Source organism: Denticeps clupeoides, chromosome 14 (assembly GCF_900700375.1).
Source record: "Denticeps clupeoides chromosome 14, fDenClu1.1, whole genome shotgun sequence".
In the NCBI taxonomy this organism is placed as follows: Eukaryota; Metazoa; Chordata; class Actinopteri; order Clupeiformes; family Denticipitidae; genus Denticeps; species Denticeps clupeoides.
The window spans coordinates 1,373,817-1,396,162 of NC_041720.1; the positions used below are offsets into that span (position 1 = coordinate 1,373,817).

A 22,346-nucleotide genomic window follows, 5' to 3' on the forward strand; every position below is an offset into this window, starting at 1 on the left:
GGCGTTGAAAGAATCGACTGGAACGCTCGATCGCGCCTCGTTGGCACGTGTGGGTGACACTGTGACAGTAAACAGCCTTCTTAAGGCAGCCATTCCTTGAGAGGCCTTGGCAATAGGATCTTGCGAGGCATTGGGAGAGAAAGGCCTGCGCATTGTACACGCGTAAGGAGCTTACATGTGCCTGTATCTTATGATGCCAGCTAATACCGCTATTTATAGCTAATCCCGCTTTAACTAAGGAAGAGTCTTTTAAAATGACAGGGACAACAAGGAAGCGCTGCCATCTACAAAACACGAGTGGCGTCTAATCCGAATTATCTTCGGCCGACCAAAGGTTATTGGCAGGTAACGGGCAATGCAGACAATAATTTACGATAAATATAGTCTGATAAATGCTGTAAAATTTATATTATAATGATCACACTGGTGCTTCTTAGTCCCATTTCCTGTGTTCCACTTTCTGGAATCGTTTTAGAAATGCTGATCATGTGCACAGTACGTGGGTCCTAGTTGTGGTGTTAACGTGATCGTTTGAAGAGTTGTGAATATAATATATATCATTTATATTCTCGGTTTTAACGGGAGCCGCGGCGGACTGATGCAATATTGGGATCAGGATGCTCGAAACGCCGAGCCAAGTTGCATCAGCCGACACCTTTATGACGACCTTTGCACGACGGACGTGTTGACCAATCAGAGGCAGCGTTTTCTTTGACCGCTCTGTTATTGGCCTATCGGATTAGACGTAGGCGGGCTTTGGAAGCCGCCTCTGCGCCAATGATGTGGCGCGTTCTCAAATTCCATGCCATGTTTTGCCAAAGCGAATCCTATTGGACGGGGTCTGCCATAAGCCCGCCTCCCGGCGTATGCCATTGGTCCGATCAGCCGGACGCCCTTGAACGTCCTGCTCTTAAACGCAGATCCGTGGCTCGTCTGTACCGACAAAACGCCGGTCCGCGTCGCCGAGCGAAAACGCCAGGAACCCGCGCCAGCTCGACGGCAGCCCGGCCCCGACCGGCCGGAGGACGAGACGCTCCCGCGCTTTCTTTCCATCCAAACGCCGACGAGGCGAAGATGGATTTCTAGGCGGCATGCGGCAACCCTGACGCACCGGCATGCACCGCACAAGGCACCGAGATCCGCGCACCTCCGCAGCCGCCGAGCGGCTGGAGCCCAGCACCGGCCGCGGCGTCGCGGTCAGCCAGCCGATACCGCTGCTGCTCGGCCGGAGGAAGCGGGCGTTAGCCGGTTAGCTCGCTAGCTCGCGTCGCGAATCCCCCACATCCGTCCGTCCGTCCGGAGCCATGAAGCCCCAGGACGTCCTCGCCGGGCGGGGCAGCCTGTGGATCTTCGGCTACGGCTCGCTGGTGTGGAAGCCGGACTTCAAGTACCGGAGGAGCGAGGTCGGCCACGTCAAGGGCTACAAGAGGCGCTTCTGGCACGGGGACAACTTCCACCGTGGCGACGATGACCTGGTGAGTGGACGTCCTGGTTTTCACGTTGTCCCGGCTTCCGCTTGGTCCACTGACGTCATTTTACGCTTCTCCGTTACAGCCGGGAAGAGTCGTGACGTTGATCGAGGAGCGTGACGTAAGTACTGGCCTAACGCCTGATTGGTCGGTGAAGGCCGTGGGAGGAGTTTGACCGTGTCAATTCTCACCTTGCAGCAGTGCACGTGGGGCGTGGCCTTCGAGGTGACCGGCGCCCAGGTGGCGGAGTCGCTCAAGTACCTGGACGTGCGGGAGGCGGTGCGGGGCGGCTACGTCACCAAGGTGGTGGAGTTCCACCCGCGCGGCGGGCACGGGCCGCCCGTCCCCGCCCTGGTGTACATCGCCACCCCCGACAACCCCACCTACCTGGGGCCGGCCAGCCCGGACGACATCGCCGCCCGGATCGTGGCCTGCCGCGGCAAGACGGGCCACAACGTCGAGTACCTGCTCCGCCTCGCCGAATTCATGAGGGCCAGCTGCCCCGAGGTGGACGACGCCCACCTGTTCTCCATCGAGGTGGCCGCCCTGGCCCGCCTGTCCGTCCTCCTGTAAAGCTGTTGCCGTGGTGATGCCCCTGTACTACGTTGTCGTCACGGTGACGTCTTGTGTGCATGCGCGAAGCATGAGCTGCGTTTGTTAATGTCGGTGCAACTCTGTACTGTAAACCGTACTGTACATTTTACTTTCCCAAGAGAAATTAAAGCCTTTCCGAAAGCAAAGTGTGAGTGGACAAGTCGATTATGAAAAGATGAGGCCGCCACACGTACCGTCGTCTAGCATGTAGTTTTTATTATTTCCAATGGAATTGAATTTCTCCAGTTTAGTAAAAGGCAATTTTTTTTTCCATATATTTACACAATCAGCTATAAAAATAGACGGGCAATCGTGAGAAAATTGACCCCCCCCCCCAAACCCCCTCGGTGATATTTACAATCTGTTCCGAGACGAAAACCGAACCCGAGCGTCATGCACCCAACCCAGCTGAAGACCCAACATGAACATGATCCAAAAAAAAAAAAAAAGCATAAGTCCACTTTTTCCCCCTCATTTCTTCTCCTTAAATAAAATGGCTTCAATACAATTTACATAATTTATCCACTTTTTTTTTTTTTTTTTTTTTTTTTTAACTTAAGCTATCATACATCCGAAGCGTTGTGACCATCGCACACGTCTGTCAAGCAGGACCGGTCACGAATTCTCCCCCCCCCCCCAAGCATTTCATTTCACTACAAAATGGTGTAATTAATCCCCCCAAAATTTTACATATATATATATATGTATGTATATATAATTATTCTCACTAATAAGCCGCAGCAGTGGCTGTACAAAGAAGGCTGTTCGGCTGCTGTGTTAGTGGCAACGTCTACAAAAATAAGAGGATCTCACAAAAGCGGGGCGCCGTTCCGATTTGACATTGCCAATTTAAAAAAAAGGTTCCGCCTTCGTTCCAAACAATGACCTTTAATCCGTCGTGGAGACGGATGGACGCGTTTGTGCGAGACGTGTGACGATGTGAGCGGAGGTTCTGAAAATGTTAAAAAAGCGGAACATTTTCCCTGCGGAGGCGAGGCGGAATGTTCGGTCCTGGTGCGCTACCGTGCGCCGTGGCCGCCGTCTCCTCTCCCCTTCCTGGCGGGGTTGTGGTGGGCGGGCGGGGCCGACGCCCTGGCCAGCGAGGGCTGCAGCGGGGACGACGCCGGGACGCCTGGGGACGCAGTCGGGTCACATTTTAAATCGCTGCGAACGCGCCATCTACACAAAAATCCCTCTTTTCCCGTTTTATTCTGCCACCCTTCAATAAATTACGTCCAAAAACAAAAAAAAGAATACTGATAAATAATATATATATATTATATATATATATATAAAAAAATACAATAAAACCCAAAAAAAAAAAAGTTTTTCCACAAAGTCTGGAAAACAATATATGAAATAAAAAGGACTAAATCCTGAAATGTGGTGTCTGGTGCGGTATTCCCCCGCCGGTCCTACCTTTGGACACGCTGTAGCCGTACGCGGCGTACGCTGCGGCGGAGGCCGCGGCCGCTCCCGCCATGGCGCCCGCCATGGCCGCCGCGCTGCCCGCGCGCCCCTTCCTGGAGGGTTTGCCGCCTGCCCCGGAGCCCTTGGGCCGCCCCCGACTCCTGCCGGTCCTGCCCCGGCCCGGACTGGTGGTGTCCTGGGCGGACACGCCTGATGAGGACGGACAACAGACGCACGGTTAGGACCGGAGAAGCTCACCTCCAGATGCTCGCACCATCCCAAGACGCGTCACATGATCTCGGCTTGCGAGTCTGGGGTTATGGTAGTAACCTAGTGGGGTAACACACTCGCCTGTGAACCAGAAGACCCAGGTTCAAACCCCACTTACTACCATCGTGTCCCTGAGCAGGACACTTAACCCTGAGTGTCTCCAGGGGGGGACTGTCCCTGTAACTACTCTGGTCGCTCTGGATAAGGACGTCTGGTAAATGCGGTAAATGTTTTCTCCGGCACTGGAGATGTTCATTAAAATGTCACGTGGAAGTATGTCTTACAATAAAGACTCCATTATATTCTGAAATGTGGGTGGACGGTCCCCAATTAGAACTGATTAAAACGTCAATAACGTGTAATTACTGGTCCTCGTCTCATTAACCGCTCTGCGTTGCCGGGGATTCCCGACTAGAGAACTGAAATACGCCGGCGCTCTCGAGTCGTCCCTCGGACCCACGCCAGATCCCACATCCCCCAGACCCCGACAGCTGAGGGACGAAGGGACAGAGACGAGCCAGCGTCTGGACGCAATCTCGGTAGCTTGGACATAAGACACACAGGAAAAAAAAACATCAAAAGGCAGAAGGTCGGCGCAGGTGTTCCTCAGAAAGCGCAGAACTGGACCTCGGTGAGGAGGCATTAATGGACTCTCCGGGTCTCCAGCGCGTTAATGGAAACGCTGGCCTATAAAAGGGGATTGAAGCCAGGTGCTTCATCACGAGTTCCTTTCTTGGACGATTCCGGCGCACTCGTGCATGATATTACCGGTGAAAAAACGGCGAGTAATAAACCAGTCCTGCACGCGGCTCCACGTTCAAAAAGAACCTGGCACGTAGCAACGTTATCAATGGCCAAACCATTATCCACAATGCACATGATCAATATCCATATTTATTTTCACTGGCCTATAAAAACAATATGATAAATATATCATAAAAATCTTATTTTTATTTATTGCTTTTGTAGTATTTATTCTAAATATCAATGGAATTGAGCTGGATTTAATCTATCAATCTTCACAATAACAATATGCTATTTTTCGTATATATATTGAACAATAATTATGAAATCTTATGATATTTAAATAGAAGACAACACCAGTCAATAAATATGAATATGTGCCATATCCATAATTACTTACACTGGTTTCTTTGAGGATGCACTTTTATTATAAATGTATTTTATTCTACTTTATTCCATTGCTATGAACATATTTCTACTCGGCCAATCTGAGAACATTTCACTGGCAAAAGAATAAATAAAAAAGAATCAATTTTTAATCATTCTTCATAATCACAGTATGATATTTTTTATTTTAGATTTTTCCATCAGGACCATTAGAACCTCAGAGAAGCTCTGCCTTTTTGTCCAAGGTACCAAAGTCAGTCAAAGAACTCCACAAGTTTGCAGAAGTATTTTGGTTCATTTGGTGCAAAAGAAAATTTATAAATGTATTCTATTTATTTTTTTTACAGAATAATACAGAAATGTATTATTATAAATTTTAATCAGAAGAGTGAAACGAGTGGAAAAAAACATAAAATAAAAAAGCAGCTTTTCCACGTGGAAATATGCCTTATGGTGGAAAAACATCAAACAGAACAAAAAGTGTTTTATTTGTTTTATTGGGGCCATTTTTGCAACGGCTGGAAGTGTAAAAAATAACTATAAAAGTGCCCCCAACCTCCCCCTAATGGAACAAAGCTGTCTTCAAGTCAGGATTGAAGCTCTGACATTGCTTAACTGCAAGGGGACGAAAACAACGCTGACGCCCGGTGGCACTCACCGTTCATGCCGTCCGAGGCGGCCCCGGTGACGGAGGCCGGCGAGTTGGTGGCGCGGGACTGCGGGGCGGAGCACACGGGCTCGTCCACGATCACCAGCATGTCGCTGCTGCTCTCGTCCGGCGGCAGGGAGCCGGGCTGCAGCTCGCTGCTCAGGGAGATCTGCAGAGACACACAGCTCTGGGGTCAAACGGGGACACGGGGACACGGGGCAGGACCAGGGCCAGAGGTACAGAGTGGAGCAAGGAGGAGGAGGAAGAAGAAGGGCATAAACGAGAGTCCTGAACTTCACACTTGCACCGATGCACTAAATATTTTTTACTTAGGTCCACCCACATTTTACATTTTTCATATGAAAGTAAAAACCTTAAAACAGGAATAAAGATGCTCATAATCAGGTGTGTTATTGGTAACTGGCACTTTTAATAAAGTTTTGATTTACTTTAAATGGCCTGATATTAGGAAAAGCAGACACGGTTTATGTAGTTTGTAGGCTGCTACCATCGCCACAAAAACCCAAATCATGCAGCACTTCTGGATGGTCCTTTCGTCACATCACAACATACAAACCCGAACGGGTTTCGTAAATCTCACATGAACCCAACAGAATATTGTTATTAAGTAAGTGGGGCCGAGTCGGGAGCTGGTGGTAGAGAGAGAGAGAGAGAGAGAGAGATGAGATTCGGGGTCTCACCTCGCTGAAGGGGCTCGGCATGGCCGAGTCCATGTCCACGCTGATGAAGGAGTCGTCTCCGTCCGCCGACAAGTTGGAGTTGTCCGCCGAGGGGGCGAAGGGGAGGACAATATTCACGCCCTCCTTCTTCTTCTTCACGTCCAGCTCGTCCTCCTTTTTCCTCTGGGAAGTCCGAGGAAAAAAAAGCAAAGTTGTTGCATTTAAAAAGTCGCTGATTATTAATTTTCCCAAAATGTAATTTATTTAGTATTAATTTCATTTATAATTGTTTTGTGGTTGAAAGATTAATTTAAAACGTGCATTTAGAATAAATGGATAATATAATGCTGACAGCATCAATTAAAAACCTTTCCTATTGTTTCCTATTCATTCTGTTTTAAAATATCATGTCCAAGTGGCCAAAAAGTCAGTAAAAAAAAAAAGGAGTAAAAAAAAAAAAAAAAAAAAAAAAAAAACAGAAATCTATCAAGTGACATTTAACAAATTGGAACAGTATTCCTGCTAATTCATGACTGCAGGAATTGCACGCTTTTTAATTTCGCATTTACATCCCGTCTGGGCGACTTTTAACGTGCCGGGTGCTTCATATTCGCCATTTTAACTGCATTTTAGCCAAACATTTCACGCCTCATTCACAGTCAGGACGGGATAAAGTTACACGCACCAATACAGACTGGTGCAAAGCCGAATAAAAGCACCTCAGCGAAGCCGACAAAACCCCACGTTACCTCGCAAACCCTCCAGACCAGCGCACGCGGCAAAATTCCAAATGCGCGGCGTAAAGTTTATATCAGCGATCGGTTCCACCTTGGTGTCGTTTGTAGTTTTATTACCGGGGGCTACATCTGGAGAGCATGGAACCAATATACATTCTGGCGCAAAACAGAAAAGACCCGCTGACTTTTAAGGGCTAAACGTGAGCTATTTACGACCTAGTACAATTTTTTATTTTTTTTTCCCCATAATTTTGCCCTTTTTAAGAAAATCTACGCCCTGGATGCCAAGCTGGTCCGAACCCTATCAGTCTTGGATTGTGCAAAACATGTAGTTATCAAGCTTAAGACTTTTTAAGACCTTTTTAGGGCCACTGTCATCAAATTGGCCAGATTTTTTTCTCAGCAGACACGGTGATGCTCTTCTAAAATACAATATGAATTTTATATTACGTCATTCTCTCATATTTCCTGCACTGCTGCAAGCCACTAGGTTATATATTCGGCTTTGCACTATTTGTGAGTCGTTTCCGGTGGCGGAATTTCCTAGTAAACCCGGAAATAGGTCTGCCGTATAAATTAAAATACCTTTATATTTAAGGTTTTTTTTTTTTTTTTTTTTTTTTTTTTTATATTTGAGGCCTTAATTTTGGAAAATCGATTCTAAAACCTTTGACGTGCTGATTCTCGGCAGGTTCTCCAGGCCACATACCCTCTCGGCGTACTTCTCCCTCTTCCTCTTCCGGTCCTTCACCTTGCTGCTCTCCTCCTGCTGCCGCTTCTCCTCCTGCCTCTGACGCACTGCAGGGAAGAACGTGGCCAATGAGACGGACGCCCACCGCTCGCTACCTTACAACCAAACATCTGGTCTGGACAGGAGTGTGGAGGAACGTGGGGCCGTCTACTGACGTTTTTTCTCCAGCTCCTCGTCATCCAGCAGCAGGCTCACCACCTCTTTGGGTTTGAGCGTGTCCGGCTTGAAGTTTCCGCCAGAGATGACCATCCTCTGGATCTGTGTGGGAGGAAGGTGGACACGGCGTTTTCAGGGCTGCTTCTAGCCCGTGTTAGAACGTGTCTGGTGGTATTCACCTCGCTCTTCTCCTTGGCCCTCTGCAGGATGCGCTCCTCGATGGTGCACTTGCAGATCAGACGGTACACGGTGACCTGCTTGGTCTGACCCAGTCGGTGAGCGCGGTCCATGGCCTGCTGGTCCACGGTGGGGTTCCAGTCGCTGTCGTAGAAGATCACCTGGGAAGACAAGAGACAGGAGGCATCTGGACCCCGTTCTCATTCCGTCCCGCTGAGAGACAGGAACCCGGAACGTCCTTCAGGCTCACCGTGTCCGCGGCGGTCAGGTTAATGCCCAGTCCCCCTGCCCTGGTGCTCAGGAGGAAGACGAAAATGTCCGTCCTGCGGGGAAGAGAGGGGAATGAGGGCGCCTGCTCGCCCAAGATTTACGGCTACAGACGTTTCAATATGGCCGACCACACACTCGGAGCCGGCTAATTGGAACCAGAAGCCGGCGGACGAGGGATACTCACCGGCTCTGGAAGTCGGCCACCATGTCCCGGCGCTCCGAGATCTTGGACGAGCCGTCCAGGCGCATGTAGGTGTGCTTGCGGTACACCATGTACTCCTGCGGGAGCGGGCAGAGGGGGGGGGTGAAGGTTCAAGCCGCCGGTAAACATCAGTAAAACCCCCGTCCACCCGCCGGACGGAGGACGCGTAGAACGCGCAACAAACTCAACCGAGCGTCTCCCACTAAATCCAGACATCCAGACGGGACCAATAATGCAGAAAGCTGCAGTGTGGAATGGGACCACTCAACGGTCCGAGGTTGGACACAGATGAAGGGGGACAGCAGTTCCAATCCCATATTGCACCACGACGGACCATTTCAACCTGGGAATATGGGACTTTCGAGTGCAGCTGGACAAATAAAATAGACGAGAACTATCAGAAAAAATCTTAAATGGTGTTCTGTGCACCTGAAGAACGATCTATTGTCAGTGGCAGAAATAAAACTGATCCAAATTATTTTAAAAAAGCAGCATCCCAATTTGTCCCCTAGTTAATACGGGAAACATGAATCAAATAAGATCGATAATCGGACATGAAAATGCCACTTTGGTGCCAACTCTGATGTCTCTGGGTCAGTGGTGGCCTAGCGGTTAAGGAAGAGGCCCCGTAATCAGAAGGTTGCCGGTTCGAATCCCGATCCGCCAAGGTGCCACTGAGGTGCTACTGGGTAAAGCACCGTCCCCACACACTGCTCCCCGGGCGCCTGTCATGGCTGCCCACTGCTCACTCAGGGTGATGGGTTAAATGCAGAGGACAAATTTCACTGTGTGCACCGTGTGCTGTGCATCACGTGTGACAATCACTTCACTTTCACTTTTCTTTTGGAAGGGGAGGAAAAAGAGGCTTTTCCCAGGCTCATATCGAGCCGTGGAAAAGCTGGTCGCTCAACATCACGTGGCGCCGAAACAAAAACCCCTCTCTTCTGTAAACAGAGGAAGTGGAGCACTCGCAACCACCTGGGCTTCTCCTACATTCCTCGTGACTTCGTGTAGGGCCCTAAAACTATCTCGTGCAACATTGTGGACCGAGCTGCTGCTGTTGGGAAGGAACGCCGGGAACTTCCAGCTCGCGTTCCAGCGCGCCATCCCAATCCACCATGTCACTGAAACTTATTTCTCGGTCATTTTCAACACTTTTCAAAACCACTGATGACGACACAGCGACGTCCTCACCTCCAACAAGTCGATCATGCGGGTCATCTGCGAGTAGATGAGGACCCGATGGCCCTGGGACTTCAGCCGGCTCAGCAGCAGATCCAGCGTATGCAGTTTCCCGCTATCGGTGATCAGGGTCTCCTTGTCTGGAACGCACGACGTATGTTAATGTCGCCACGACGTGTGACGTAATGTCATGTGTTAATAAGAGGTCCGGGTTTAATAAGAGGTCCGGATTGCACGGGTTCTGCTTGGAACTTGATGTTTTAGCCTGTTTGAGAACAGTTGTCATAGTCAGTGAGGAACCCATTTCTGATTTAGAAACGGCGCTTGCAGACGTGTACGTGAATAGTGGCGCAAACCTGGACCTGGATTCTGGGCATTAAATGCTGTACAATAAAGTGGTGGTGGTGGCTGAACGGTTAAGGAAGCGGCCCCGTAAACAGAAGGTTGCCGAAACTGCTCCCTGGGCGCCTGTCATGGCGGCCCACTGCTCACTCGGGGTGATAGTTAAATGCAGAGGACACCGTGTGCACCGTGAGCTGTGCTGCTGTGCATCAACATGGCACCCTAAAGCTAAACCACCACGTCTCAATGCGTTTTGCTTTAGTGTAAAGCATTTACGTTCCAAAAAGCGGCAAATGCTCCGTCCATCGCATGCTGCGCTCTTCCAAAACGCAGATGATTACGAACCTTTTTTTTATTTCTCAATAGAAAAGATCTGTCCGATTACGGCAAGCCTGCCTTTGTGATTTAAAAGAGCGTTTGCCAGATAGAGATCTGCATGCCGGGTGACTGCGATTAACATCATTAGCGCCGCGAGCGAGAAGGCATGCTTTAGTGGCCCCCAACCCCAAGGTCATGACCTCAGGGTGCCAGATGAAGGGCCGGCCGCCCCCTCGGGTCAAGAACACTCTAAACTAAGCGAGTGAGCAATCCCAGAATCCTGCGGTCAGCCGGCACACGGCCAGCGGGCTAATATGTCCGGGGGGGGGGGGGGGGGGGGCGGCAGCGACGGCCGATGCTAATGCGTCCCCCAAGTGAACCTTGACCACACAACCCGGGGGGCTCACCCACAGCTGCCCACTCGAGGTGTTAAAGAGGAACGAATGAAGCCGGAGCAGAAGGTTGCCGAGAACCAGGCCCCCTCTCCGCGGACAACAACGCTCCGGCTCTCGCGGAAGGAACCCGCGTGCCAAGATTTCCATGTGGTGCCGATTATCAGGGGGAACTTCAAGGAAAACACGACGCAATTGGCTAATTGTTTAAATAGAAAAAAAAAAAAAAAAAAAAAAAAAAAAAAGACTGACAATATCGAGTTTTCCCCGCGGAAATAAAGTAATTGCCTTCCAAACTCAACAACCGATGGCAAGAGATTAGGCAGCGGTGACCGAGAACAAGCACTTCCTGCATGTATTGATCTCTCGCTCTCTCGGAGGGCCTTCTAAGAATTTTGGACGCGTCTTCAAAGGCGACCTAGAGCAGAGCTGTTGAAAGGCGGCAGGGGGGTTTTGGTATTTGACTTTTAAGTGCGTCATCCTGGCAAATGTTAAGTAGAGAGGGGCAGATACTATTGACATAAATTAGATTTAAAAGAAATAAAAGGGTAATTCTTCAAAAACGTACAGTTTACAAAAAAAATAAAAAATTTCCATTTTATCTAGAAAAATATCCTGAGAGTGGAAGTGATGGGATTTAAAAATAGAATTATACATTTATTTATTTGACAATAGACGGATTAACTTTAAATAGAATTAATAATAATATGCTATTTTTTACCCAAAACCCAAAAGTTTTTATTTAAAAATTGCACGTGGTTTGTCGGTTTATTTGTTCGGGTTTTCTCCAGGGAGAAGAGCTGAAAATTACCCAAAAACAAATTAAGTTTTTAGTTTAAAAACAAAAAAACAACATATTTCTATATCTATCTATCTGACCATCTTCAACTATTTGATTCAATGAACGTTACCTTGTTTTTTATTTGATATTAAAATCCAAGGTGCCTGAAAAATGCTACAAATGTTCGTATTAATCTGTTTTTCAACCTGGTTGCATCTTCATGTCTCAGGTCTCTCTGCACCGGAGAAACATGCGAACGCGCCCTCAATCACCAACAGAACTCAAAGTTATTCCCTCCGATGCCAGCTATTTCTACAGCGCAGTACAGAAGCCACGTTACAAGCATTGTAATGAATGCCAGCACCTTGAACGACAAAGGCTGTCCAAAACCAAAAATGAAAATATATTTTCACAGTAATATTACTGTATCGTAATGACTGACTGACAAATTATTGAACAGTGTAAACTTTTGTGAAAATTTGTGTCATTTTGATTTCTGAAGTATTGGTTTAAAAGAAGGGACTAGTTGGGTTTTACCCGGTTCTTCCACCCTATAACCAATCCCCCCAAATAATCCAATCTCTCCGGTGCAGGGTGTAGGCCTGACCCATGGGTGACCCAATTAAGAAGGGAGCAGGGCCTGCAAATTAACCCCGGTGCTCTTCCGCCAGTCCTAATTTCATTAAAACCATCGTCCCCGTTTTCACGGCCGATCTGGTGCCGGGGGCCTTTAGCTGTGGGACACAGTCGCTGGAGAAAAGAAAAATGAAGCATCCATGGCTTTTACAGTGCGGTGGCACAATCATTTCACGTTAAAAATCCAAGGGCTGCAACACTATTTGCCATCGCGATGGGACCGTTTTGTCCCGAAGGTACTATTTCAGGGTCGACGGCTCCCCCTGTAGGACACGCGAGGGGGCGGCCGAGGTTCCCGACTCGGCACAAGCGTGCAAATGTTTAATTTACAGGGATCAGGCCGGGATCCTTCACGTCCCAAAACCTACCACGATTAGCCCCCCAGGGTTTAAACAGCCAGCACCGAGGCCGTCTTGGCTTGGCCAGGACCTCACCCTGCCAACAACACCAGGAGACGGCCTTCTCGTGCCTGCGTGGAGCTGCCGAGGTTTTTACCAGAATCAATGTATTCCCTGCCATGTACGGATTCTTCCAAGGAACAGCTGGATTCGGCGGCTCGTCCCGAACCTAGACAGGGGTGCCGGGAGAGAGGAAAGGGTCCAAGTCCGGCGCCGAGCCGCCCTGTGATTGGCACATCTGACAGGGGCCTGAGCCACACGCCACACGACTTTCTGCTTCTGCCTTGTAGTGAGGAATGAATAAAAGACGAAAGGGCAAACGAAAGCAGCGGATGGGGGGGTGGGGGGTGAGTACAAAGCCCGGGCGTTTCCTTCATGGAAAAAGAGGGGAAAAATAAAGATGGCCGGGTTACTGCGGCAGAACGGATTGTTGTGTGGTTCCGTGCATGTATTAGGATTTTTCCTTTTAATACCGTGCGCAGCGTTTTGTTTGGAATGTCTGGAGAGATTAGAGCCGAGTCGGCGCTCCTGATTGGCTCGGGCCGCGCGGCGAGCGCCATGGCGGCCTATGAAGACAATCCTTCAGTCGGACCGGCCCGGCGGTCCAATCACTTCCTTCCCAGTGAGGAGTGAGGTGAAGCGGCCGCGGCCTGCGAATGAGCCGGTGGGATAACACTCACGCACCGAAACAATGTCTAACAGTCAAACTTCCTCGCTTTGTCCCCCCTCCCGACTTCACAAGCGCTCCCAGGCATTTTTCTCCCACAGTCAGGCCTCAGCACACACACACACACACACACACACACACAATTATGATCAGTAGTACAGGTGTCAGAAAACATCAATACAGCAATATCACCACATATACAAATTTTGTCAAAAAATTCTGTTATGTCGTTTTGGCTGAATTATTCGCGCAATTTCATCCACACAGATCGTACACAGCAGCTCATATTTCAACCGTAGAATATTGCAATATGTACCGCGTCATGATACGTATCGTAACGTTAGATCCTTGCCAATACACACCCCTAATCGGTAGTAGTGCGTATCAATGATTATGACACGATTTCAAAACTATTTCACGTTGGGCACCCTTGAAAGCTCACAGGGCAACGAAACAAAGAGAAAGAAAAAGCTAAAGAAGCGAACTGATCTTATCTGTGTGGGATTTACAGTTCCTCTGCATTACGGGTGATAAGTGACCCCCCCCACCCCCGGCTAAAAGCCACTTCCTCTCCCACGCGTCCGCGCTCCGTCTCCACCCGGCCGCTTCGACCCCGCCACGTCAGCGCTGAAGGATTTTCAGAAAATGTCTTAGTTGTGATTAATGGAACAGGTATTGCAATAGCGGTTTCATTCGTGATTTTTTATTTTTTTTTGGTTTAGTTGGTTTAGTATGCAAATACACCACTCGCATCATGAATTCGATAAGCCGCTCAGCCGCGCGCGACATCCATTACGGCTCAGATTGTACGATTCTTATCCGATTATTATTATTATTAAAAACAGAGAGAGATGCACAGTACCTGGTATCCTGATGAAGGACCACCCATGCCGCGGCCAGAGGGCCATCAGTCCGCCCGGCCCCTCGGGGTGGAAGGCCTGGGCGTGGCCGGCCCGGGCGGATGCCAGCTCCGGGGAGCCGTACAGGAAGCTCTGTCTGGCCGCCACGCTGCCCCCGGCCCGCGCCATCCGCCACTCGTACTCGGCGCTGCGGTCGGCGCAGTAGCGCTCCATGGGGAGCGCCGTCACCTGAGGGGCCGGACAGGACAGGACGGGAGTCAGAGCCGCGTCGCCGTGTCCCCCTTCGTGACACTAGTTTCAATTCAAATTTCATGTCACTGTGAAATGCTTTAGCGACTGCTGTAGACCTCAATATAGGGTGGTAGTAGCCTAGTGGGTAACACACTCGCCTATGAACCAGAAGACCCAGGTTCGAACCCCACTTACTACCATTGTGTCCCTGAACAAGACACTTAACCCTGAGTGTCTACAGGGGGGGACTGTCCCTATAACTACTGACTGTAAGGCGCTCTGGATAAGGACGTCTGGTAAATGCTGTAAATGTAAATGTCAATATTGCAAATATTGCAAGTAAACAATGAAAACCAATATGCAAATATTGCAAAACATAACCAAATATTTAAAACATAAAATATGTGTAAAGTGAGAGTGAAATTCAACAGTCGTTCCGCGATTCGCCAGTGAATTTTGTCCCCATTATGTGGCATTTCGGCGGTCAGATTTAATAAAACGCCGGGTGTTTGACCCAACAAAGTCAGTGCAACGTTTGTGTTAAGCCGTCGGCACAGATTTACGATAAATTCAGACAATTTCAGTCGAAAAAAAAAAAAAAAAAAAAGAAAAGAAAAAGTTTACTAGTCATGGACGGGCTGTTTTCACCGTGAAATACGTGGACTACCGCGGGGCCTGGGACGGTTTCCTCAGATCTCGCTCCACTCCCGGCCGTTTTTTACGGCCTGCTGACAGCCGGAGGACATTAGCTTTCCCTCCGCTCTTATCTGAGGCGAAAAGCGCTGCCGCGGGGGTCTGGCTCGCGCCACGTGGCCGACCGACGGGGCCGGGGACGCAGATGTGCCGAGGCCCCGTGAATAAAAAACGAAGGGGGGGGGATTACCAGAAGGGCTATTGAATCTTATCGCCTTCCCACAATGCCTCGGGTGTCCTTGTTGAGGCCAGCCTTCTCGGAGGCCGAGGTGGTCAGCGGTCGGCCGGGTTACGTGTCGGGTGGCGGTAGGGGGGTAAAACCAACATGCTGCCGTCGGTGTTTGTTTGGAGTGCGGCGGGAGCCGAGCGTCGGGGTGGAGGAGGTCAGGTCTCCTTCTGAAGGCAGCAGATGTTTACCAGACCGGCTGTACTGGTCCCCACCATAATACACGAGGCACACCGAGCAAGTGCCGACGTCTCAATGCAGGACACGATGTAATAAAAACCGAAATACATTACAAAAAAATTACAGATTTAACTTTACAGCATTTACCAGGCGCCCTTATCCAGAGCGACTTACAGTCAGTAGTGACAGGGACAGTCCCCCCCTGGAGACATTCAGGGTTAAGTGTCTTGCTCAGGGACACGATGGTAGCAAGTGGGGTTCGAACCTATTTCTTCTGGTTCATAGGTGAGTGTGTTAACCATTAGGCTACTACCACCCATATACCACCCTACCAACCTATTTGAAATATGCATGTGTAAAAAAGCTGCGCTGTATATAACCATTCTGAATCAATTATTATTGACCGTTGTCCACGTCAACATATTTTTTTTCCCTCCATCTCAGCATATTTCATCAAATACTAATATATATATATATGTGTGTGTGTGTGTGTGTGTGTGTGTGTGTGTGTATTTATATGTATATATATATATATCTGTGTGTGTGTGTGTGTGTGTGTGTGTGTGCATGTGCGTGTGTATATATATAACAGAACCGTGGCTTTATTTCACAAATAATTTCTATTGTAGAGGAAACGTTGCTGCTTTTGAAATTATGACACCTAAATGAAAGCCTAATACAACTTAATATTAAGTTCCTAACAAAACCTGGCCTACACTTACACATGGCAGTTATTAAGGATTCAGATTCCGCATCCAGAATAAACACTCTCTCCTGCGCCAGCGATCCAACAAGCTGGTCTCCAGCACCAGACCATTTGCAGCCCATATGGGCGGTGCTGGACCTGGACACTGATGATCGAATCCAGTTGTGCTCAGCCCCCATCCCCCCTGGTCCGGGCTTCCATTACATTTAAGATCACGAGGCTGTCGGGGCAACTCACCCGGGGCACGATGGCGTGGAGGAACTTGGGCGGATGGACGGCTTGGCACGGCCTGAGGGTGGAGCTGGCGGAACGCCTCTGGTGGACCCGCACGTCAGCGTGGCCGAGAAGCCCCGGGTGGTAGCGGGTGAACACCAGATCCTGAGAAACAAGCAGACAAATGCAGAGAATCAGAAGACAGAAGAACGGCGGACGGCCAGGACGGCTTCTTCACCAAGGATGATGAAGGGTCAAGTGTGGGGGTGTCAACTGTAGGGCCTGTCAAAGCCCATTGAGACATACTGTATGTGATTTTGGGCTATATAAGAAATAAATGTTGTTGTAGTTGAAATATGTGCAGCGTCTCACACGTGACAACTCATCGCTTCTCACTTTCTCAAATCGTTTAGATATATTTAAACCTTTAAAGAAAGTACACGTGTCAGCTGTTCAATAATACCGGAAGCATAAGATGCAGCATATGAATTCAAAATCATAACCGACCAGACACACCACATCTCAGTTGCGAAGGCATAACAGCGTCATAAAGCATCAACAGACAAAGTAAAGATCTGTTATTAAAAAAAAGAAACAAAAGGCAGTATATAAGGTAACTTGCACGTTCCAAAGACTTCCTCCTGATTTCTCAGAGGCGGGGGGGGAACGTGGCGATAACTTCACCGGCGATCGGATTTTCGGTACGCTGCTGCTACCCAGTTTAAGTTGAGGGTTGTTGCACATTTTAACAAGAGAATTTTCTATGACTCCGAGGCTAAATGTTCTCTGAAATGTCTGTGTTAAAAAAAGGGTTAAAACAAAACCACAAAAACTCAAATTTACGTGACTTTTAAAAGGAGACGCGTGGCTGAGAAAGTTCTGGAATATGGAAGCGACGCACTCAACACCATGTGACGTGTTTCACTACGTAAAGGTTGTAAGTGTTGTGCTTGTAGAAAAAACGTTCCTCACGCAGTTTTACAGGAACTATGTACAGTACAGGCCAAAGTCTGGACACCTTCTCATCCAACGTGTTTTCTTTATCTTCATGACCATTTACGTTGGTAGATTCTCACTGAAGGCATCAGAACTATGAATGAACACATGTGGAGTTCTGTACTTAACAAAAAAGGGTGAAATAACTGGTGTTTAGCACTTGCCACAGTCAGCAATCTACGGGCGTGGCTCGCCCTGCCGCGTCCGGCCACACTATGAAACACACCGGCCGGAATATTAGCTTCATATTTTAATGCTGCTTTAAATATGCTGAATGAGCCACTTCTCCCAAAAACTTTGTAATAGAGGGTTTCATGAAAAACCGATCAAAGGGGTCCAACTTGGGGCAGCGGTGACCTAGCGGTTGAGGAAGCAGCCCCGTAATCAGAAGGTTGCCGGTTCGAATCCCGATCTGCCAAGGTGCCACTGAGGTGCTACCGAGCAAAGCACCGTCCCCACACACTGCTCCCCGGGCACCTGTCATGGCCGCCCACTGCTCACTCAGGGTGATGGTTAAATCAGCGCCCTCTGGACCCAGTGGAGGTGGTGAGTGGCAGGAGAATGGTGGACAACATCTCCCACCCCATGCAGGAGACCCTGACAGCACTGAGCAGCTCCTTCCACATTCGCTGTTTTATTTGTTCTATTCTCTGCTTATTTGTACATTGAATTGTATATTGTACAGTCGAGATCACAGTCGAGGGTCTGTGCTGTTGTTATGATTCTTTATTAGTCCTTGCGGGACTAATAAAGAATCATCTAATCATCTAATGAATTCACCCCACGGATTCACGGACTGTAAACGTGGTAGTAAATCCCACTTACTACCATTGTGTCCCTGAGCAAGACACTTAACCTTAAGTTGCTCCAGGGGGGACTGTCCCTGTAAATACTGATTGTAGTTTCTTTTCTTTTTCAAGAAAGAAACCAGCAGACGTGATAAAAAACGTGGACCACTTTGAGAAGTGGAGGTGCTGAAATTAATCTCATAATTGATGACGTTGATTTTCTAGGTAAAAAGTAGTGACTGTGGCGACCAGATCTGAGCCACTCCGGCTAGAAGTTCGGCCTCGTTCGAAACGAACGGCCTCTGAACGTCGTACGTGTCGTTGCTGCACTTTGTCGTTTGATCGGCATTTCGCTGGCGTTAGCTTGAAATGGGAATTTGGCAGAAATCGGCGTTCAGTTGGCGCTCGCCTTACGCCATGGATGCCTGGTTCGGCCGTAAATGAAAGTGAAGTGATTGTCATTGTGATGCACAGCACACGGTGCACACAGTGAAATTTGTCCTCTGCATTTAACCCATCACCCTGAGTGAGCAGTGGGCGGCCATGACAGGCGCCCGGGGAGCAGTGTGTGGGGACGGTGTTTTGCTCAGTGGTACCTTGGCAGATCGGGATTCGAACCGGCAACCTTCTGATTATGGGGGCCGCTTCCTTAACCGCTAGGCCACCTCTGCCCCAAATCCTCATCTTGTGCGGAAATGTTGCCGCAGGACGCACGGACGGCCGAATCGCGGGGCCAGTGCTGGCGGGTACCTGGAGAGCGGCGCTGCCGCGGGTGCCGGGGAACGCGGCGGGCCGGTCGGGCCACAGGATCAGATCCCTGCGGGAGAGGAAGTGGGTTCCGGCCTGCCCGCCCCCCGCCTCGCCCTCTGCGGCCCACAGGCGCTGCTGGTAGAGCCGGTAGGAGGACTTGATGGACAGAAACAGGGCTAACCACCTGAAAGACACAACACCTGCGTCCCTACTGGTCCTGACATGCCATGAACGTGTTTCAGTAGCATTTCAGTTCTATTATATTCTAGATTCTATATTTAGCATATAGTTATATACTACAGGGTGGGCCATTTATATGGATACACCTTAATAAACTTTTCAAGATGGGTGGTGACCATAGTGGCCATATTGAAGCCGGCCATCTTGGACCCAACTTTTGTTTTTTCCAATAGGAAAGGGGTCACATTTATTGGCAATTTCACAAGAAGAACAGAGGTGTGCTGGTTTTAACGTAACTTTATTCTTTCATGAGTTATTTACAAGTTTCTGACCACTTATAAAATGTGTTCAATGTCACCAACCATTCCCATTTTATTAAGGTGTATCCATATAAACGGCCCACCCTGTATATTCAAGGCGAATTTCGTGTCTGCAGTACTCACCTAACCAGAGTGCCTTGCAGCATGACGTTGGACATCTGGGCCGGAGACACGTCGATGAAGCGCAGGAAGGAGAAGCAGCTGCCCTCGTCATCGCCTGAGAGGGACGGGGGGACAGAGTGAGAGATGCGGACAGAGCCAGGGTGGGACTGAGGACGCGGCCGGCGGAGGGGACAACATACTTTTTCTGTGGAACAGAGACTGCTGGATGTGATGTGGGGAGAAGGGAGAGAGCAACACCTGAAGCAGTCTGGGAAAATAAATAAATAAATACATACATACATACATACATACATACATACACAAATAGATGACCGCTCATGACCGATGGTTTTCACTCACTTGGTCCTCCAATGGCTGGAGGAGTGGAGAAGGCCTTGACGGTAGAGGAATTTGGACATGAGAAAAGGCATCAGGGACATGTGGAAGGGTGAACGGGTGTCCTGCCTCTCGAACAGGTCAGGGTGGTTACAGACCTTCAGAGCAGCACAAAAGCGGAGCGTGAAGATGATTAAAATGAAAAAAAAAATAATAATAAAGACAAGAAAGCAAGCGTGCCGACGGAGAGCCACACCTTCCTGAACTGCATGACGAGGTTCATGAGGCTGCTGGTGGTGCTGTGGGCCTGCTGGGTGGAGCCCATGGACGACTGCAGCAGGTCCTCAATGGAGATCTTGTTCTTCAGGGCCTGGTAGAGCAGCCGCTGCCTGCTGGTCAGCTGACAGTACGTCAGGATCTCGATCTGCATGTTCAAATGTTGAGAAATGTCTTTATCCAGATCGCGCTGTATCGAAACCAGGGCTGACCGTCGACTCATTTTGCAACAGAGTAATCGTGAGCTTGCTATAATGCACACTTAAAAGTCTAAAGGAGTGACAGAAAATAAAAATAAATCAAGAAAATAAAAAAGGAATTAAAAATGTAATTACATGTAATTAAAATGTAAATGTAATTAAATTTAATTACAAATGTAATTACATGTAATTAAAATGTAAATTAATTACATGTAATTAAAAATATAATGTGTTATTATTATTATTGTTGTTTTTTTTACTGGAGCTTTTCCTTGTGTGCAGAAAAGGTCAAGGTGTGGTGGGGGCGGGTGTCAACTGCAGGGCCAGTCAAAGCCCATTGAAACCTACTGTATGTGATTAAATAAGCTAAATAAGAAATAAATGTCGTTGTACTTTGGTTCACTTTGGTTGATCCCGTGTGTCGAAATAAAGTAAGCGGCATCATCTGAAACGACACTAAAAGCCCCTTCACGGTCCGTCTTCATCTTTATAGAGGGGGACAGCCCCTGGCTAGGATGAATTTCATAGGTCGCAGCAAGCACCAAAAATATTTTAAATATTCATTTTAAAAGCCCCTATTCAAAATGATTACATTGCATAAAACACACATTTTAAATATATCGCAAGAGTCTCTAATTGGTACGAAACGTGGGCTTTTTCCCACTTGTGGGACTAATAAAGGTTGATAAAGGTTGATCGTTTTGGAGGTCACCTTGTCCGAAAGCTCGTTCTCCACGTCCTTCTTGATCCTGCGCAGCATGAAGGGCTTGAGAATCATGTGCAGCCGCGACAGCTGGTCTGGGCCGCAAAGGAAGACAAGCATCATTCCACGATTTTCCGAGCAGAGAGGAATCCGCAGGGCGGGAAAAAAATCGTTTTCATGTTGGTGTGCGCGAGTGAAAAAGCACAAAACCCACTCACTTTCGTCGATGGCCGACTTGTTCTCGGCGTGGCTTTCGATGTCCTTGGAGAACCACTCGTTGAACTCCTCGTGGGAGTCGAAGAGCGTGGGCATGATGAAGTGCAACAGCGCCCACAGCTGGTGGACGAGAGTACTGCGGTCAGATTGGACTCGCCACGGGCTCTGGTCGGATGAAACGGGTTTCCCGCGAACGGCCTTACCTCGGCCATGGTGTTCTGAATGGGCGTCCCGGTGAGAAGCAGCCGGTTCCGGCACTGGAACTGCAGCAAGATCTTCCACCTCACGCTGTCAAAGGCACAACACATCCGACGCGATGAGCTGACGCTGGACCCGTGAGACCCCGGGACACTTTACTTTACTCTACCCTGCAGACGCTTTTATCCAAAGCGACTTACAAGACGAAGACACCAGCAATTCTCATCCGGTTTCTATAGATTTTGAGTTATAAAACTGAGAGCCCCGATAAGGCCCAGAAAAGAACCTGCAGGCAATTGTTATGCGCTAGACGAATTTTAATTTTTTTTTTGATTTTGTGAGTGTGTGTGTTAGTGTTCGACTCGTCTGAAATAACCAGTGGGTTTTCTTAAAGGTGGTGGTAGTCTCGGCAGGTCGAATGGAGCAGGACAAGTTGTCCCACCAGCCGGGTACAACGAAGGGGAACACAGTCGACTGGGATCGGAGACGCCGTGAAGAGGGACACCCCCCCTACTCAATGACGTCCTTATCCAGAGCACCTTACAATCAGTCCCCAGGTTTAAGGGTCTTGCTCGGGGGACTTTTCAAGTCCTCTAAGGCAAATTTTCATGACCGCACGTCCCCCGAAATTTTAAACATTGCAGTTGTAAACGTGGAAAGGACGCTTTTCCAGCCTGCTTCTGGTTCATAGGCAAGTGATCGGTCCACAAGGCGACTACTTTGCCTCGGAAGAGGACAGATAAGATAACCAGGGCCTCCCTAGACGAGGGACATTTCCTGCCGAGGCCCTGGGCCCTCCTCGGGAGGAGCAGACTGGACAGAGCGCGGGGCGAGGCGATAAATCACATCAAGTCGCCGTGGAGACAGACACCGCAGGATTTCACGTTCCATCCCCGGCTCCACACCATTCTCCGCCATCCGAGGTCAGTCTACCCTCCTACAAAGGTCCTCGGTCTCCCT

General features: G+C 48.9%; 2 protein-coding genes across 6 annotated transcripts in view; one reads left to right on the forward strand and one right to left on the reverse strand.

Moving 5' to 3' along the window:
- Positions 1 to 791: 791 nt before the first annotated feature.
- Positions 792 to 2,209, forward strand: chac1 (ChaC, cation transport regulator homolog 1 (E. coli)). 2 transcript variants are annotated; one of them, XM_029002125.1, is made up of 3 exons: positions 792 to 1,475; positions 1,555 to 1,590; positions 1,671 to 2,209. In XM_029002125.1, the coding sequence occupies exons 1-3, from the start codon at positions 1,305 to 1,307 to the stop codon at positions 2,040 to 2,042; spliced, it is 579 nt and encodes a 192-aa protein (XP_028857958.1). In that variant the 5' UTR covers positions 792 to 1,304; the 3' UTR covers positions 2,043 to 2,209. The 2 variants fall into 2 exon arrangements, with proteins under 2 accessions (XP_028857958.1, XP_028857957.1); XM_029002124.1 differs by having other exon boundaries at positions 804 to 1,475; positions 1,668 to 2,209.
- Positions 2,210 to 2,565: 356 nt separating this feature from the next.
- Positions 2,566 to 22,346, reverse strand: part of ino80 (INO80 complex ATPase subunit) — a 31,571-nt gene continuing 11,790 nt past the window's right edge. For 3 of the 4 annotated variants that reach the window (XM_029002120.1, XM_029002118.1, XM_029002119.1), the window contains 20 exons: positions 21,392 to 21,476; positions 21,191 to 21,308; positions 20,982 to 21,067; positions 20,050 to 20,217; positions 19,818 to 19,951; positions 19,658 to 19,725; positions 19,479 to 19,572; positions 18,856 to 19,039; positions 16,346 to 16,486; positions 14,075 to 14,300; positions 9,691 to 9,818; positions 8,479 to 8,573; positions 8,275 to 8,347; positions 8,027 to 8,185; positions 7,847 to 7,949; positions 7,650 to 7,738; positions 6,225 to 6,386; positions 5,533 to 5,710; positions 3,483 to 3,683; positions 2,566 to 3,195 (listed from right to left, as the gene is read on the reverse strand). In XM_029002120.1, the coding sequence (XP_028857953.1) occupies positions 3,083 to 3,195; positions 3,483 to 3,683; positions 5,533 to 5,710; positions 6,225 to 6,386; positions 7,650 to 7,738; positions 7,847 to 7,949; positions 8,027 to 8,185; positions 8,275 to 8,347; positions 8,479 to 8,573; positions 9,691 to 9,818; positions 14,075 to 14,300; positions 16,346 to 16,486; positions 18,856 to 19,039; positions 19,479 to 19,572; positions 19,658 to 19,725; positions 19,818 to 19,951; positions 20,050 to 20,217; positions 20,982 to 21,067; positions 21,191 to 21,308; positions 21,392 to 21,476 (2,605 nt within the window). In that variant the 3' untranslated portion in view covers positions 2,566 to 3,082. The remainder of the gene's footprint in view (positions 3,196 to 3,482; positions 3,684 to 5,532; positions 5,711 to 6,224; positions 6,387 to 7,649; positions 7,739 to 7,846; positions 7,950 to 8,026; positions 8,186 to 8,274; positions 8,348 to 8,478; positions 8,574 to 9,690; positions 9,819 to 14,074; positions 14,301 to 16,345; positions 16,487 to 18,855; positions 19,040 to 19,478; positions 19,573 to 19,657; positions 19,726 to 19,817; positions 19,952 to 20,049; positions 20,218 to 20,981; positions 21,068 to 21,190; positions 21,309 to 21,391; positions 21,477 to 22,346) is intronic. The other variant, XM_029002121.1, reaches the window with a different exon arrangement.